General features: G+C 36.2%; 1 protein-coding gene across 3 annotated transcripts in view; it reads right to left on the bottom strand.

Moving 5' to 3' along the window:
* The window catches only part of LOC121316734 (regulator of G-protein signaling 7), a 124,809-nt gene that overhangs the window by 53,007 nt on the left and 57,376 nt on the right, over positions 1 to 14,426 (bottom strand). For all 3 annotated transcript variants that reach the window (XM_041251864.1, XM_041251862.1, XM_041251863.1), the window contains exon 3: positions 11,989 to 12,085. In XM_041251864.1, coding sequence (XP_041107798.1) covers positions 11,989 to 12,085 — 97 coding nt within the window. The remainder of the gene's footprint in view (positions 1 to 11,988; positions 12,086 to 14,426) is intronic.

Raw genomic sequence — 14,426 nt, 5'->3', positions numbered from 1 at the left:
ATTTGTAAGCACATGTAAGTGTCCAGTCTTTCCTTTTTCATTTATTTACTGTTTTCTTTGAAACATACCACAGGGGGGAATTAGTGTTGGTGTAATATATATATATATATATATAGAGAGAGAGAGAGAGAGAGAGAGAGAGAGAGAGAGAGAGAGAGAGAGAGAGAGAGAGCGAGCAGGGAGAGGGTTAATTCCTCCCTGCTGAGAAAAAGAGAAAAAACAAAAAAAACAAAAACATGTGCAAATGCACATTTGTTTAATTGCTTAATTATTTTATTAGTAATTATCCCCTGCACCTGGATATCATTGTAAATTAGAGCCTGGTGCAGGGTATTTAAAGAAAGCAGCCAGTCTGTGGAGGGCTGCTGGTGTGTATAGAAGCACACTTGATGGAGTGTTCAAGTGTAGAAAAGAAAGGTAGTGTAAAAACCTTTGGAAGTGTGAAACTGTGTTTTTGTTTGTGTCAGGTAAATGGCTTAGCCATCCTGCAAGATAGTTTAGGTTCCTGTTTGTGTTTTTAGTTAGTGCTTGAAAAAAAGCTAGGTGTTTGTTTATTTTTTTTATTATTAATAGCACGCCAGCGCTGTAAAATTTCAAGTTTGTGTGTCTGAGTCTGCATTGAAAGGGGCAAATGAACGACCGCAAGTGCCGGCTGGGTTACATATGGTGGCATGGTCTGTGGACGCCCCTGAAGACCCAGGTCTCTGGAGCCACAGGCGAATGTGAATCCTCCTATTCCCTGGCCGTCGCTTCAATCACCCCTGTCATCCCTGTGTCGCCGGTTCGCAGTCCCTCCCTGGAAGCGCCGGAGGGATCAACCCACCCAATCCTGCCCGTGAAAGACTGTGAAAATCAAAGAGATGGGACTTGAGGGTGAGAGGTCTTTTAAGGGTGGAGGGAGACGGCCATTAAATGGCCAGTGTCTTAAAAAGACATGGGAGTATGTGTGAGCAGGGAGAGGGTTAATTCCTGTTGGTGCTCAAAGAGCTAGGTGTCTTGTTTTTGTTTAATAAAAATAGTGTATCAGTGCTGTAAAACTTTAAGTCTGGGTCTGCACTGAAAGGGGCAAATGAACAACTGCGAGTGCTGGCTGGGTTAATAAATAAATAATATATATATATATATATATATATATATATATATATATATATATATATATATATATATATATATATATATATATATATATATATATATATATTCTGATGCACAAAAATGCCAAATCCTATGTAGCAGGAGAGAAGCCCTGTACATGAAAAAGGGGCCTGTGAGGTGCCGTCCGCCCTGTTATTGTACTGTTTTTATTTCGTATTTGTTTATTTTAGAATGGGATACCCCTCCATCCCTGTGCAATTTATTGTTTTGTATTTGTTTGTTTGATTTATTTGTAAACCTATGACGGCGAGAAGCCGTTGGTTTTGTTTGGCAGCTTAGATGGGAAGCCCCATCCACATTAAAATACCTTGTGTGAATGCGTGACTGTCAGCTAGTCATTATTGAATTAGCTGGCAGTCACGCATAATGAACTACCTGTGTAGACTATGGCTGAGGGGTAATGAGAGAATTAATAGCCAGTTAACCCCTTGGCCATGATATTAAAGACCTGCAGCGTTGGCTGCAAGAAGTGGGTGTAGAGCAGCTTAAAAACAAAACTAAAAATATACATCAGATCAGTGAAAGCGATTGGCCTAGCCTGGCCTCTTATTTTGCTCTGTGAGCAGTGTTTTATTTATTTATTTATTTTTGTTTCAATTTTTTGTTTGAAAATAAATGGTGCCGCAGAGTCTTTTGCCCTGCAGTACAGCATTGTCTGTTTCTTCCTGCATTCTGGCCTGCCATCACCACTCATGCATACGTGTCACACCCTATTATAGTGAACACCTGATATAACAAACATTTCTCCAGGTCCCAGGGGGGTTTGTTATAGTGAAGTTGGCCTGGAAAAAAAATACATATATATTTTTCATTGAGTCATGACAAAACACATATCTTCATCCATTGTGACCATGTGATATGCACTCTCAAGTAAAGGTGTGTGGGGAATGGAATGCCCTCCTATACAAAACCAATTATCCTCTCAATTTTGGGTATATGGGCCCGCCTCCAATCTGCCATTAATTTGGATCAGATGCAGATAGTGCTGGCTGTGTGCAGCATATAACCCACGCTTTACAAACTGGCAAATAGCACTATCCGCCCACTGACTAAATTAAATGCAAATAGTTTGGTCCATCTCAACTCAAGGCCGTACCATATGGCAAACACCTACAATATACCATGTGCATTTTAAGATTTACATGATTTTCCCATAAATACCAGCTACAAGTGCATGCCTATATTTCAAATAACATTTGAAGGGTCATCAAACTTATGTAGAATGTAGCCTAGCCGTTTCAATATGCTGGAAAAAAAAAAGAAGAGTTCTTATCCTTTTTCTTCCTATACCTGGCTTTGAGTCGGAGCCATAGATCCAGCACTGTACAACCCTCCTCATTCCATTCCTTCATATCACAATGTGACCTTTTACCTCCGCCAGGACACCTACTCCACAGTAATAGTGACAGAAAGTAGGTGGAGCTAACAGTGTTGGCTGGTCACATTGTCACATGACTTTTGCGAAGTAAAGTCAGATTTAGAGAAATATAATAATAATAACAACTTAATAATGGAACAACCAGACCCAGAACCACTTAGAATGACTGCAAACACCATGGCATAGTAAGGGTGATGTAAACAAGCAGTTCAAGTTTCACTTGGAGGGTACATCCTCATTAAGTTTTGATGTCAGAGTGTTGCTGTAACTTTAGCATTAGAAGGCACGCATGCACTCACAAACTCCCAGAAACACACATACACACAGAGACACTCGCACAGATGCACGGATGCACTCACAAACTCCCAGAAACACACATACACACAGAGACACTCGCACAGATGCACGGATGCACTCACAAACTCCCAGAAACACACATACACACAGAGACACTCGCACAGACGCACGGATGCACTCACAAACTCCCAGAAACACACATACACACAGAGACACTCGCACAGACGCACGGATGCACGCACTCACGCACACACACGACTGCTTACCTGCTGCTCAGGCTTCTTTACACATTAAATCAACACCAGCAGTATTAAGAAGTGCTATATCTGAGTTATTTTAATTATCATTTTCACTCGTCTGAGTTTGGAGACAAGCTTGTAACAAGCACTATGTAAGTGCATTCATTGTTGTCTCCATGTGATCTAGAATGAAGACTCAATGCCCATGTTTTTGGGAGATATCCCACCTGTTTTATGGTTGGTTTAGGAAAGTTACCAAGAGGATAGTTTGGATAAAGTCCTGCACGTTTTTTGCTACAACATTTCTCAATGTGAGCATAACCACGGGAATGACACATTGTCTTTAACAAGCAGGGTTAAGGTAATGGGGTAAAAACTAAAGCATGTTCAAAATTAGCTATTGTTGAATGAATGAAAAATAATTCATGATATACAGATCATACAAATTATATATATATATATATATATATATATATATATATATATATATATATATATACATACACACACACACAGACCTGAAACAAAGAGTTTATGCTCAAAAAACCACAAATGTCACTGAGTTGAAGCAGTTCTGCATGAAGAAGTGGGCCAAAATTCCTCCACGGCACAGTGACTGATCTATAACTACAGGAAGCATTTGGTTGCAGTTATTGCTGCTAAAGGTGGCGTAACCAGTTACTGAGTCTAAGGGGGCGATTACTTTTACACAGGGGCATTGGGTGTTGCATAACTTTGTTTAATAAATAAATTACATAAGCATCAAAATGGTGTGTTATTTGTTCACTCAGGGTCCCTTTTATCTAATATTAGATTTTGGTTGAAGATCTGATAACATTAAGTGTCAAAAAAATGCAGAAAATCAGACGGGGGCAAATACTTTTTCACGGTACTGTATGTAATCACAGTCCAAGAGATGCAGCAGATTAATAAAGATTATACATTTGCAATACCAAATATAAATGCTTAAAACATCAAAGGTCTGGCTATGTTTATTGCAGATATTGTATAAAGCTGGAATCATTATTCATTGCTTCATAACCGTCTTCATAACAGCTGGGCCCGTTCAATGCTTGCGTGGGTGTGTGGCTTGCAAGGATAACACCGTGTAACAGTTTTTTTTTTTTGTTTGTTCCTGGGTAGTAAGTGTTATTTCCGAATTGCTTATGCCTCAAAAGTATAGAAAATGGCTATTATTCCCCACAAACTTTGCTTTTGTGACCAGGACAGTGATATTTGAAAATATCACTATTTCCAATGGGAAAACGGGCAAATTTGTGTCTTTTCGTTCACATAAAGTCAGAAAAAAACAACATATGAATCCAAATTAACATGTATTTATACTAAAGTAATACAAAAATGACTACAAAAGATTTAGAAGTGAGTAGTTTTTCGAGATTTACGATTATACTGTAAATTTACGATTGTAAAGAAAAAAAATTCTGACTTTATGTGAACGAAAAGACACAAATTCGCCCGTTTTCTCATTGGAAATAGTGATATTTTGAAATTTACCTGTCCTGGTCACAAAAGCAAAGTTTGTGGGGAATAATGGCCATTTTCTATACTTTTGAGGCTTAAGCAATTAGGAAATAACACTTACTACCCAGGAACAAAAATTGTGTTACATAGTGTAATCAGTAGTGGGTACTTATCCCTCAGCATGGTGTTAGGGGGCATGGGCTGTAGGAGTTGCTGACCTATGGTTGACATGTTAAACTCCTGTCTACTTCGTGCATATTAAAAATCCCAACTGTATTTCATATTTGGCTAAATCTTTCTGACCTTGGTTTGAAACGCAAAAATCGATGAAATGATAATTCAGAGAGCCCAGCAGGAGTCGGTCTGTTGGATTTGGAAAAACACAGGTAAGTTAAAGGTGTATAAGCTATATACGTTTACAATAATGATACATGATAATTGTATTGTGAATAAGCGTGACTTGAAAATGAAGCAGGAATCCTACTTGGGAATTTAAGATGTTCTGAAATGTTTCCAAAGTGAATGGCATGAAGGGAAAATCTCCAGTATATGGATTTTATTTTAATAATTTGTTGGCAAGCTGTTCACAGTTTGTATTTATTAATGTATTAAAATATTTTAGTAGGAAGAAACTCTTAAGAGAAAATGCAGTACTTTGTATTCAAGTGCAGCCAGAGAGTCATGCTGATGAGAGAGTGGAAACACGTCTGTAATACAAAATGAAACACACAAACTTAACTGCTGATAACACACTGGAATTACAAAAATGCGACGTTACAGCATCTAACTGGTAGGTAAGGAATTAAAGGAAAATGTAATTCTGACTGTAAAATCGAATTCCTAAAAACCCGCTTGAATTCCACAGGCTATTATTCCTAGGAATGTACTTGTGATAGGATTTAATTACCGATATGTGCATTGCATTAAATGCACATGCACTTTTGGCCATTATTTTAAAGTGCCCCTGTCATTTTTTTAATTCCAAATAGCCAAGATTTTCAGATGTGAAACAATAAAAGGTCATTCCATTGATTTTTTTTTTTTTTTTGTATTACATGCAGGAGAGCTGCCTTTATTAAAAATGTGCACAGATGAATTTACTGATTAATCTACCAGTTAGTTAATCAACTAGCCCATAAATTAACCAAACAAAAATATTTGAATCGAGTGACAGCCCTAATATATACTTTGTTGTGTACGTTTTTTTTTTGTTTGTTTGTTTTTTACTTTATAGTTAAAACATGATTTGCTTATTTCTTTGCTTAGAAAATACTAACCAGGGCTGTCAGTATACATCATAATGTAGTACAAATAGTGTGTATGTATGTAGATATGGTTTAAATATTGACACCTGCATAGCATTTAAATGTTCATAAAAATGTACCAAAAGCACATCCCTACTAAATACCCCATTCCATACCTTCACCATTCTTTGTGTGAAGAAGTGTCTCCTTCTCTTTGGCCAAAGTCTCTCTACAGTTAGTTTCAAACTGTGTACTCTTTCCTAGTTTCTGTACTGTATTGATTGGTTTGGATTAGCTATGTCAACTCCTTTTAAGACTTTAAAGACTTCAATCATGTCCGCTCTAATTCTTCTTTGTTCTATGCTAAGTGCATTTAGTTCTTTCATCTGATCTTCATATCTCATGGGATTAATCAGGTTACTCTTTGTTGGACTACCTCCCGGGCCACATTGTCCCTTTGGTACTGTGGTGACTCAAATTGGACACAGTACTCTGTGTGGTCTCACCAGTACACTATTCAACCTCACCATAACCTCCTTGGATTTGTACTCTATACTTTTGGCTATGCACCCAGGCATTCTGTTTGCCTACACTGTCTGGTTGCTGACAGTGATGAGTATATTGCCACACCAGTTTCATTCTCTTGGTGACCCAGTTCCAGTTCTATAAAACACATGTAGTATTTGGATCCTACGTTATTGTGACTTGCATGGAATGCTTGGCTTTGTTGACATTACATTTCATTTATCATGTTTCTGATCAGTTCTATATACAGTCTAAATCTTTTTGGACTTCCTGGGTGGCTGAAAGTGAGTTGGCCACTGGACCAAGTTTTGTGTATGCAGACTTGGCAAGTTTGCTAATTATCCCGATCTAAGCCGTGTATGTAGATAAGCACTGACCCCTGTGGCACCCCACTGAGTACATGGCCCCAGCAAGAGGTTCCCCCTCTTACAAATACTCTCTGCATCTTACATTTTAACTTATGTATCCATACTTTTTATATCATAATGACCTTATTGCACAGTCAGATGGTATGTTATTACCTTGTAACATGCAACAAGTATTTCATTCTCTTAAGCTAATTGTGGTAATACAAAATCAATGAAAAATGACAAAATCAAAACCATTGGGTAGAAGAGACGTTACTCTACAAAACATCCATGGGCCTTACAAAGCTTTAATGCTTTAAGTTATTTAAAAACAATGTTTTTTCTAAGTCTGTTTTTTTATGTCTAAAATAAAGTTTGATATCCACGAAAATGTTGTGAACTGTTAAATAACTCATGGGTTAAAGCTATGTGAAATAGGCACTTTGAATTACATTGGGTATGTAAATAACATATTGCTGCATTCGAATTTAAACGCTAGCTTTCTTTTTTGAAAGCAGGTGCAATAATTAGACCACACAATTATTTTAGAATAATTTATTAGTGAGAATCTGTGAGTTGGCGCATAGTGTTTCTGACATTTGTACTCTTTTTCCCTTGCCCTCAGTTGAATTTATTTATTAATTTATTTATTTTGTTAATGCATTACCCAACATCCTCCCTGAGGACTTGGTGTAATACAGTTGTGCCAAGTTCAGATGAATAATTAATATACCTCATTCATGTAATGTATGCCTTCAAAAATGTTTGGAATCTGTTGGTGTATTTCAAATCTAATGGCAACTCTTCACGCACCATACAAAATGTTCAACAGCCCTATGATTATACAGTCCTGTAGCTGGAAAGATAAAAAGGGTTACACTTTATTTTATGGGACACTTCATAGTGTAATAACTGTTTGTTAACTAGGTTACTTAAGAAATGGAGTCCATTTATTTATCAATGGTTATTTAATATATTGCATGCTCCATCTGGTTTTAACTGATACAATCACCCTTAATTATGGTGAGTCCTTTACTTTTCACAATTTTAATCAAATTCATATAATAACAACTGTAACATTTAAGACTACCTTTCTACTTCTCTGGCACAGAATTTTAAAGTCTATCAATGAATGCCAAGATATTCTCAAGGTACTTATTTTCAATTTGCAAGCTAAGGCATGTGCGAGGCAATCTTTTGGGACCTAGGTGTTACTGCCTGATATATTAAATATTGCAACAGGAGATTAGTACTGCAACCTGATAATGATTTTAATAAACAAAATCACAAGTAACAGTCACAAATGCTACTGATTTAAAATTACAGAACAAAAGAAACCCACGGTTCTGTGGCATCTGTGCATAAAAGCCACCAAATGTTGTACCCAGAGTGTGTGTATTTATATTTACACTAATGTTGTTCACCGGCTATATTCTATTAAAATCCTATTTAAACATGTGTCTGGGTATACATTATACCCAGACACTTGCTGTACCAGACATGTTGGACAGACTATACAAGCAATAAATAGGTAAGCAGTTTGGGTTTTTTTGCAGTTTGTTTGCAGTTTTTTTTTTATTCCTAATTCCTTTAAAATAAAAACACAATGAAACCAAGCAGTAACGTATTGAAGGTCAAAATTGTTTGTCACTGATTCAGCTGTATTGGTTTCACACAAATACAGTGACACTAAATCAATGAGCGATTTGAGCTGGATAATACAGATCAAAGTTACAATTTATTTCTTCTCTTGTTTTATTATTGCACGTCCAGATATTTTGGTAGGGGGGTCACCATGTCCCTGTTTACACCTTCTAATTATATGAATCTATTAGCTGGTATTGGTAGCAATGTAATATCTTGTCTGCAACTTGTAAAAAATATTGCTGCACAGTTTAAACTGGGACTAAAAGTCAAGATCATATCACTCCTGTGCTGGCATCCCTACGCTGGCTTCCAAGTCCGATTTAGGATATATTTTAAGGTGCTGTTATTAACCTATAAGGCTCTAAATGGCCTTGCTCCACCTTACCTTAAAGATCTTTTAACACCATATGTTCCTGTGAAAAGGGCAGCTGATGGGTGGATGTCAGATCAGGAAATTCAGGACACAGTACTGGGGTTGAATGCGCTGTTGCGCGTTTTAATAACAATTAAAAAGGTTGAACAAACAAAACACTTATTACCCAAAACAAAAAAAAAGATTGATTGATTTAAATAAATGTTTTGAAATTTCTCTTGAAGTCCAACTGCACATAATATACTGTAGACCCACTTTATCTCTCTCTAATAGGGTTGCCACCTCTGAAGTAGAAAAAATTAGGACCTCTGAACAGATTGGGGGGCTGATAAAAGTTTAAACTCTCTTTAGAAATGTTCATCCACTAGGAAAAATACATATTTTTCTTGACACAGAACAAAAAATATATTATCATGGGGCTTCAATATTTAATTTCTACTGGAACCAAATTTTTTTCAGAGCAGGAAAAATACACAAAAAATATTTCCACAGCCCAAAGAAAAAACAAGAACACAAAAATATATGAATCTCCACATCTGTTGTTTCACAGAACTGTAATCAGAAATCAGTTTCACTATATTTTATACCAACGGAGGCCTTAGGCCATTAGTTTTTTGTATATCAAAACATGAAACCACTACAAGATAAGGTATTGTATGTACTAAAAGGTTGGAGCAAAACAAAATGTGTTTATAGTTTCCCAAAAACTCAGAGATATTGTTCCTTTCAAATATAGCATTGTTCATTACAATTCCAATGCTATATTTGAGGCAGTTGGGGGGGGATCAGGGATAGTTACTTTAATTTCACTCTGATGATTTTGTGGTGATCTATTTACTAGAAGCTTCTAACAGTTCAAAATGCCCCATCTACACTGACCAAAAAACTGGAAAATGGCCTTAATAGCCCACAATGTAGCTCCTGGAGCATTGTTGACACGATGAATGGTTCTGTGATTTGGGCCACTGTACCTTCATGACCTGCTTGTGTCCGGCATTGTGCTTTCTGACAGTAGTGCAACCATTAATCAATACATCGATTATTGATCATCTGTCCTTAAATTTCCAGCGCTTCGATTACATATCGGTGAATTGAGCGCGCTTCTTTTAGTGCTATTACGGTAGATAACGCGTTGCTAGGATACGTACTTTAGGCTTCTACATCTGCGCTTCATACACCCTGTGTAAAATGAGTTGAATTGCTTCACTGGTAAGTATGCATTTTCTTGCACTAAAACGTTACAAGAACACAGTATATACATTTTATGTTATGCGTAATCATTCCAAAATAATGTAAATATTAAATCTACCGATTACATTATTTTGTTTTAAAAGCATGTTGTGTTTGGATTATATGACAATATTATTGAAAAAGAAGCTGAATTTAGTACTTTAGTTAAATTAGTCAGGATTTGTGAGATTGCCATGCCAAGGGATCGAATTATTGCTGAAAACAAAGAGAAGGCAGGAGAATGCATAATTTAGTTGTGTGGACTGATGTTTTTATTACTGTTTCTAGTTATATTTTTATTTTTGTAAATGCCCTGTAGCTGCTACCAGTTCTTGGAGAAAGTACCAGTTTGGAATATTACATTACATTTCCATTGTTTTTGCTATGTGTGTAGTAGCTCTACTTTCAGAGAACCTATAAACATTTCAACTGTTCATTCGTGTTTGCCACTGTGGGTTATTGGTTTTGTCAGAATTCATGATTGAGTGTTTGTTGTTAAGGATGAACCTACGTTTTCACAATATTAAATTCATGGTATAAAAATACATCTTAATTCTGATAAAGATTTTTTGTTGTCGTTTCTTCACTATTTTCCTGATCCACGGTTGTATCTTGACTTGAGATTAAGAAGTTATCATGTTCCAGCCAAAAGAAATCTGTCTCAAAACCTATGCTGGCTATTGGCAGGACTACAACATAAAAATATTCATCAAACCCAGATTCATTTGAAAACAAAAGTACTGCAATAAAACAAACCACAAGAGCAAATAATACATGTAAGAATGATTATAAAAAAATAAACCATGTTTTGTATAACTCAGGTAGTAGCATAAAACATCACATACCCAGATGATCCGAGGAACGTATTGTTATATTGTATACCTATATCCTCCCAGAGTATTCAGAACATTCATTTTTAGCATTGTAATTTATCCTCTTTTCTAAAAGACAGTACACTATTCTTTACTGACAGACATCAGCTCAGTAAAATGTGAATGCACACATTGGGAGGCACACAAAATTGCTCATGATTGTTCATAATCTTTCATATCTTTTTTTTTATGTTCCTGCATGTTTGCTGTGTGTGTGGTTTTGCAGTGATCATCACGCCTTGACTGCACTCTAGCACTACATACATGGACATTGACTCATCCTGAAGGGAAGCGAGAAGATAAACATCATTCTAATCACAGCACTCAAATGGTCGTTATCCAACAGAGCAGAACGTCTGGCTTCTGTGTATATTTAAAAGGTGTTTTCCTCCATTAGTCATGGTTGTGGCAAAAGCTTGGTTACTAAATGTCTATTGTAGACTTCCTCAGCCACAGTCCCAGCTTGTAACACAGGTGATTGACAGAGGGCGCCCTGTATGTGCTTAAACCAAGATCTCTTCTGGATGCTAGCCTACTTGGTGACCATTTAGCTTTTTCCAATAGTCGTTGCTGAACATTGGCGAGATCCAATCTCCCACCTTTTAGTCATATTTAGTTCTGAACTCCACAAGAACACTTCTCTACAAGAACTCTCTATCAGCCATGAGAAGTGATGCAGCACGTGCTCGAGGCTCAGCTTGAAGACCAGGGGTGTGAAACTCCACTCCGCGAGGGTCTTCTTGTCTCATTCCAACTTAAGCTTTCAATTAAATTAACTGATCCAATTATTTTCTCAATTGGACATGTCTAAATATGCTTTCAAGATATTTTACGGTTGATGATTTAAAAAATGCAAGGTACACTACCTATAAAACAGGCCTGGAGAAAAGTGTTACATTTGTCCAATTAATCACATAATTAGACCAATTAAGTAATTGAGAGCTCGGGTGGAACAAAACCCAGAAGACATTCCAGCCCTCCAGGAACTGAGTTTGACACCCATGCCTTAAACCATAATGTGGATTAGGTTTTATATGCTTATAATTTATAGTAAACCCTGGACAATCTGAAATGTCTTTTTATCAGATAGTACAATATGTATCAGACACAAATGAATTCACATTCAGATTAGCTGTACTGTTTAATTATTTTTTATTTAACTATATAGTATACTAAAGAAATAGGAATTCTGATCTTACCAGAAAAAACACTGGGAATCTTGGACAAAAAACTTTTCACTGTACGGATGGGAATCCCATTTTTTTCTTCTTGCATACGTGCTATGATATCTTCCATCTAAAAAAAAAAAAAAAAAAAAGAGAGAGAGAGAAACATGGGGTGAAATACATATCATATTCATATGTTAGAATGTTTAAAATCTGCAGTGAGACACTCTACATACTTTACATAACAGAAACAAACAGGATGTCACCTTGTGTAATCTGGGCGTGACTACTGAGTGGTTCTGGCTGCTTTTATACACCCTACCCAAGATGTATTGACTTATTAGAAATCACAAAAAAGAAAATTGTACCTTAGAACCAGTATATACACACAGGGATACTGTCTCGCAGGTGAAACTGAGACACTATGGCTGCGCTCAGGTTTTATTAAATAATAAAACAGGTTTATAAATGATGGCCAAAACAAACACAAACAGAACACACATAATGAAACAAGTATTATATATATATATATATAGATATATATATATATTATATATATATATATATTATATATATATATATGTAATGTGTTCTTTCTACAGACACACATGATTTGATACAGACACACATGATTTGATCAATCACGTATTCCCACAAGAGTAGGCTACACCAATACAAAATACAAACAGTAACAAATAATAGCGGATGGCATTTCGCCTAACCTGTGTTCTAAATCATAAGTAAGCAATAAGCCATGACAGGGTGTAGGCTGTGCTAGAATAACCGCAAGCCCAGGGGTGTAGTAAGGAACGGGGCCATAGTGCGGTTATTCTAGGACAACCAACACCCTGGAGTGTATTATTGCATTTATAAAATAGGTTACTAGTTTTCAGAAATAAAGAGAGACACATTTTTATTTAAGAATGAATATAGGTTTATTTTTTTCTTAAATATATTAGTACGCTAAGAAAAACAGTTCCAATAAATCTAATAGTTCCAATGAATGTAATATTATTTTTCATAATAAATTAAATAAATTCAAATACATTATTATCAGAATATTTTCAGTATTTGTCTCATGAATTTGACTGTATCAGGGAATGTACAGTTTTCTATATTAAATGGCTGGATACACAGTTGGGCAGGCTGTGCAGTAAGTGGCACTGTTTGGGGAGTTTGTTTCTGCCTTTTGTTTACGAGTTGAAGACAGTACTCCAGACAGGATATAATTCCAGGACTTCCTGTTTATCTCAGCGGGTGCCGAATAGCTTCTTAAACAACCTTATACAGTGGGTTGGGAGATACCTGCGTCCTGAGTACCGATGACTTAAGTTTGTTTAGTCTGTTTGGGTTACAGCATGGTGATGTTGTGACTTGTATTTTTGTTGTCTCGTGTAAGTTTTCAGAACAGAAATGAAGACACTGTTTGCTGTTTTAAAGTGGGTATCTGATATTAGGTTTATAGATCGTCCCACTGTGGGAGAATTTAAAAAACGATTCAGGCCAGCTCGCAAGCTTGTGTCGCTGCTAACTGAGTACTGTGTTCCTGCTGATGTTATACTTCTTAAAACTGTGTTCATTTCAGTCTTACATGCAGTTTTCCAGTCCATATAATTTTTTGTTTGTCCTGACCAATCATTAAAAACTGACACAGCCCAAACGGTTACTTTTTTAGTATTCCGCCCATTTTATTGGCTTCAATTGTATTAATAGTACTCATGGTTTCATTTTTTAAATTACCTTATTTAAAAAATAAATACGGTTGGTTCTGTTAACGAACTGTTGCGGTCTAAATCCTCAAGGCATGTGTGAACTTTGGAGTCACCAAAGAAGTTAAAATTTACATGGAGGAAGTCTGACAATGCCTACCAGCCAATCAGGACACAGATATCTTCCAACCCATTTTACAAAACACAATAATCATATTGGCTTTCCACCGGTCATCTATATAATAATAATAATATAATAATAATAATAATAATAATAATATATACATAGAGGGTGGGCATCCTGCCACACCACATTGAACTTGCACTAGCAATACATACAATATAGAAATTCAACACCAACACCACAGCTGGATGTCCACCTGCACATGTGACATAACTTATTGACCTTTTTGTAAGTTGCAGACACTCAGCTGGTTACAAAACAAATACAAAAATCAAAAGCAGAATAATATTGAATGATTTATTTTACTGCAGGGCTCCCTGCATGGATTCATGATCAGTTGTACAGAGGCATTTGTCCTTTTGCTTTGAAGAGTTATATGGCTATAGTGTGTAAACATCCAAGGGAATAGGAACTACTATTATGGCTTCCGTTAGACTTTTGCGTTATCATTTTGTAGTTTCTTTGATTACATGATGTTCAATAAATGATCTAAATTGTGTTGATATAGTTTTTTTTTTTTTTTCATTATGTCTCAATCCTAAAATTGTAGGTAATGCTAAACTTTTGGTCATAGTTGT

The sequence above is a fragment of the Polyodon spathula genome, chromosome 6 (genome assembly GCF_017654505.1).
Source record: "Polyodon spathula isolate WHYD16114869_AA chromosome 6, ASM1765450v1, whole genome shotgun sequence".
Classification (NCBI taxonomy): domain Eukaryota; kingdom Metazoa; phylum Chordata; class Actinopteri; order Acipenseriformes; family Polyodontidae; genus Polyodon; species Polyodon spathula.
This window is presented reverse-complemented; position numbering and strand designations above follow the sequence as displayed.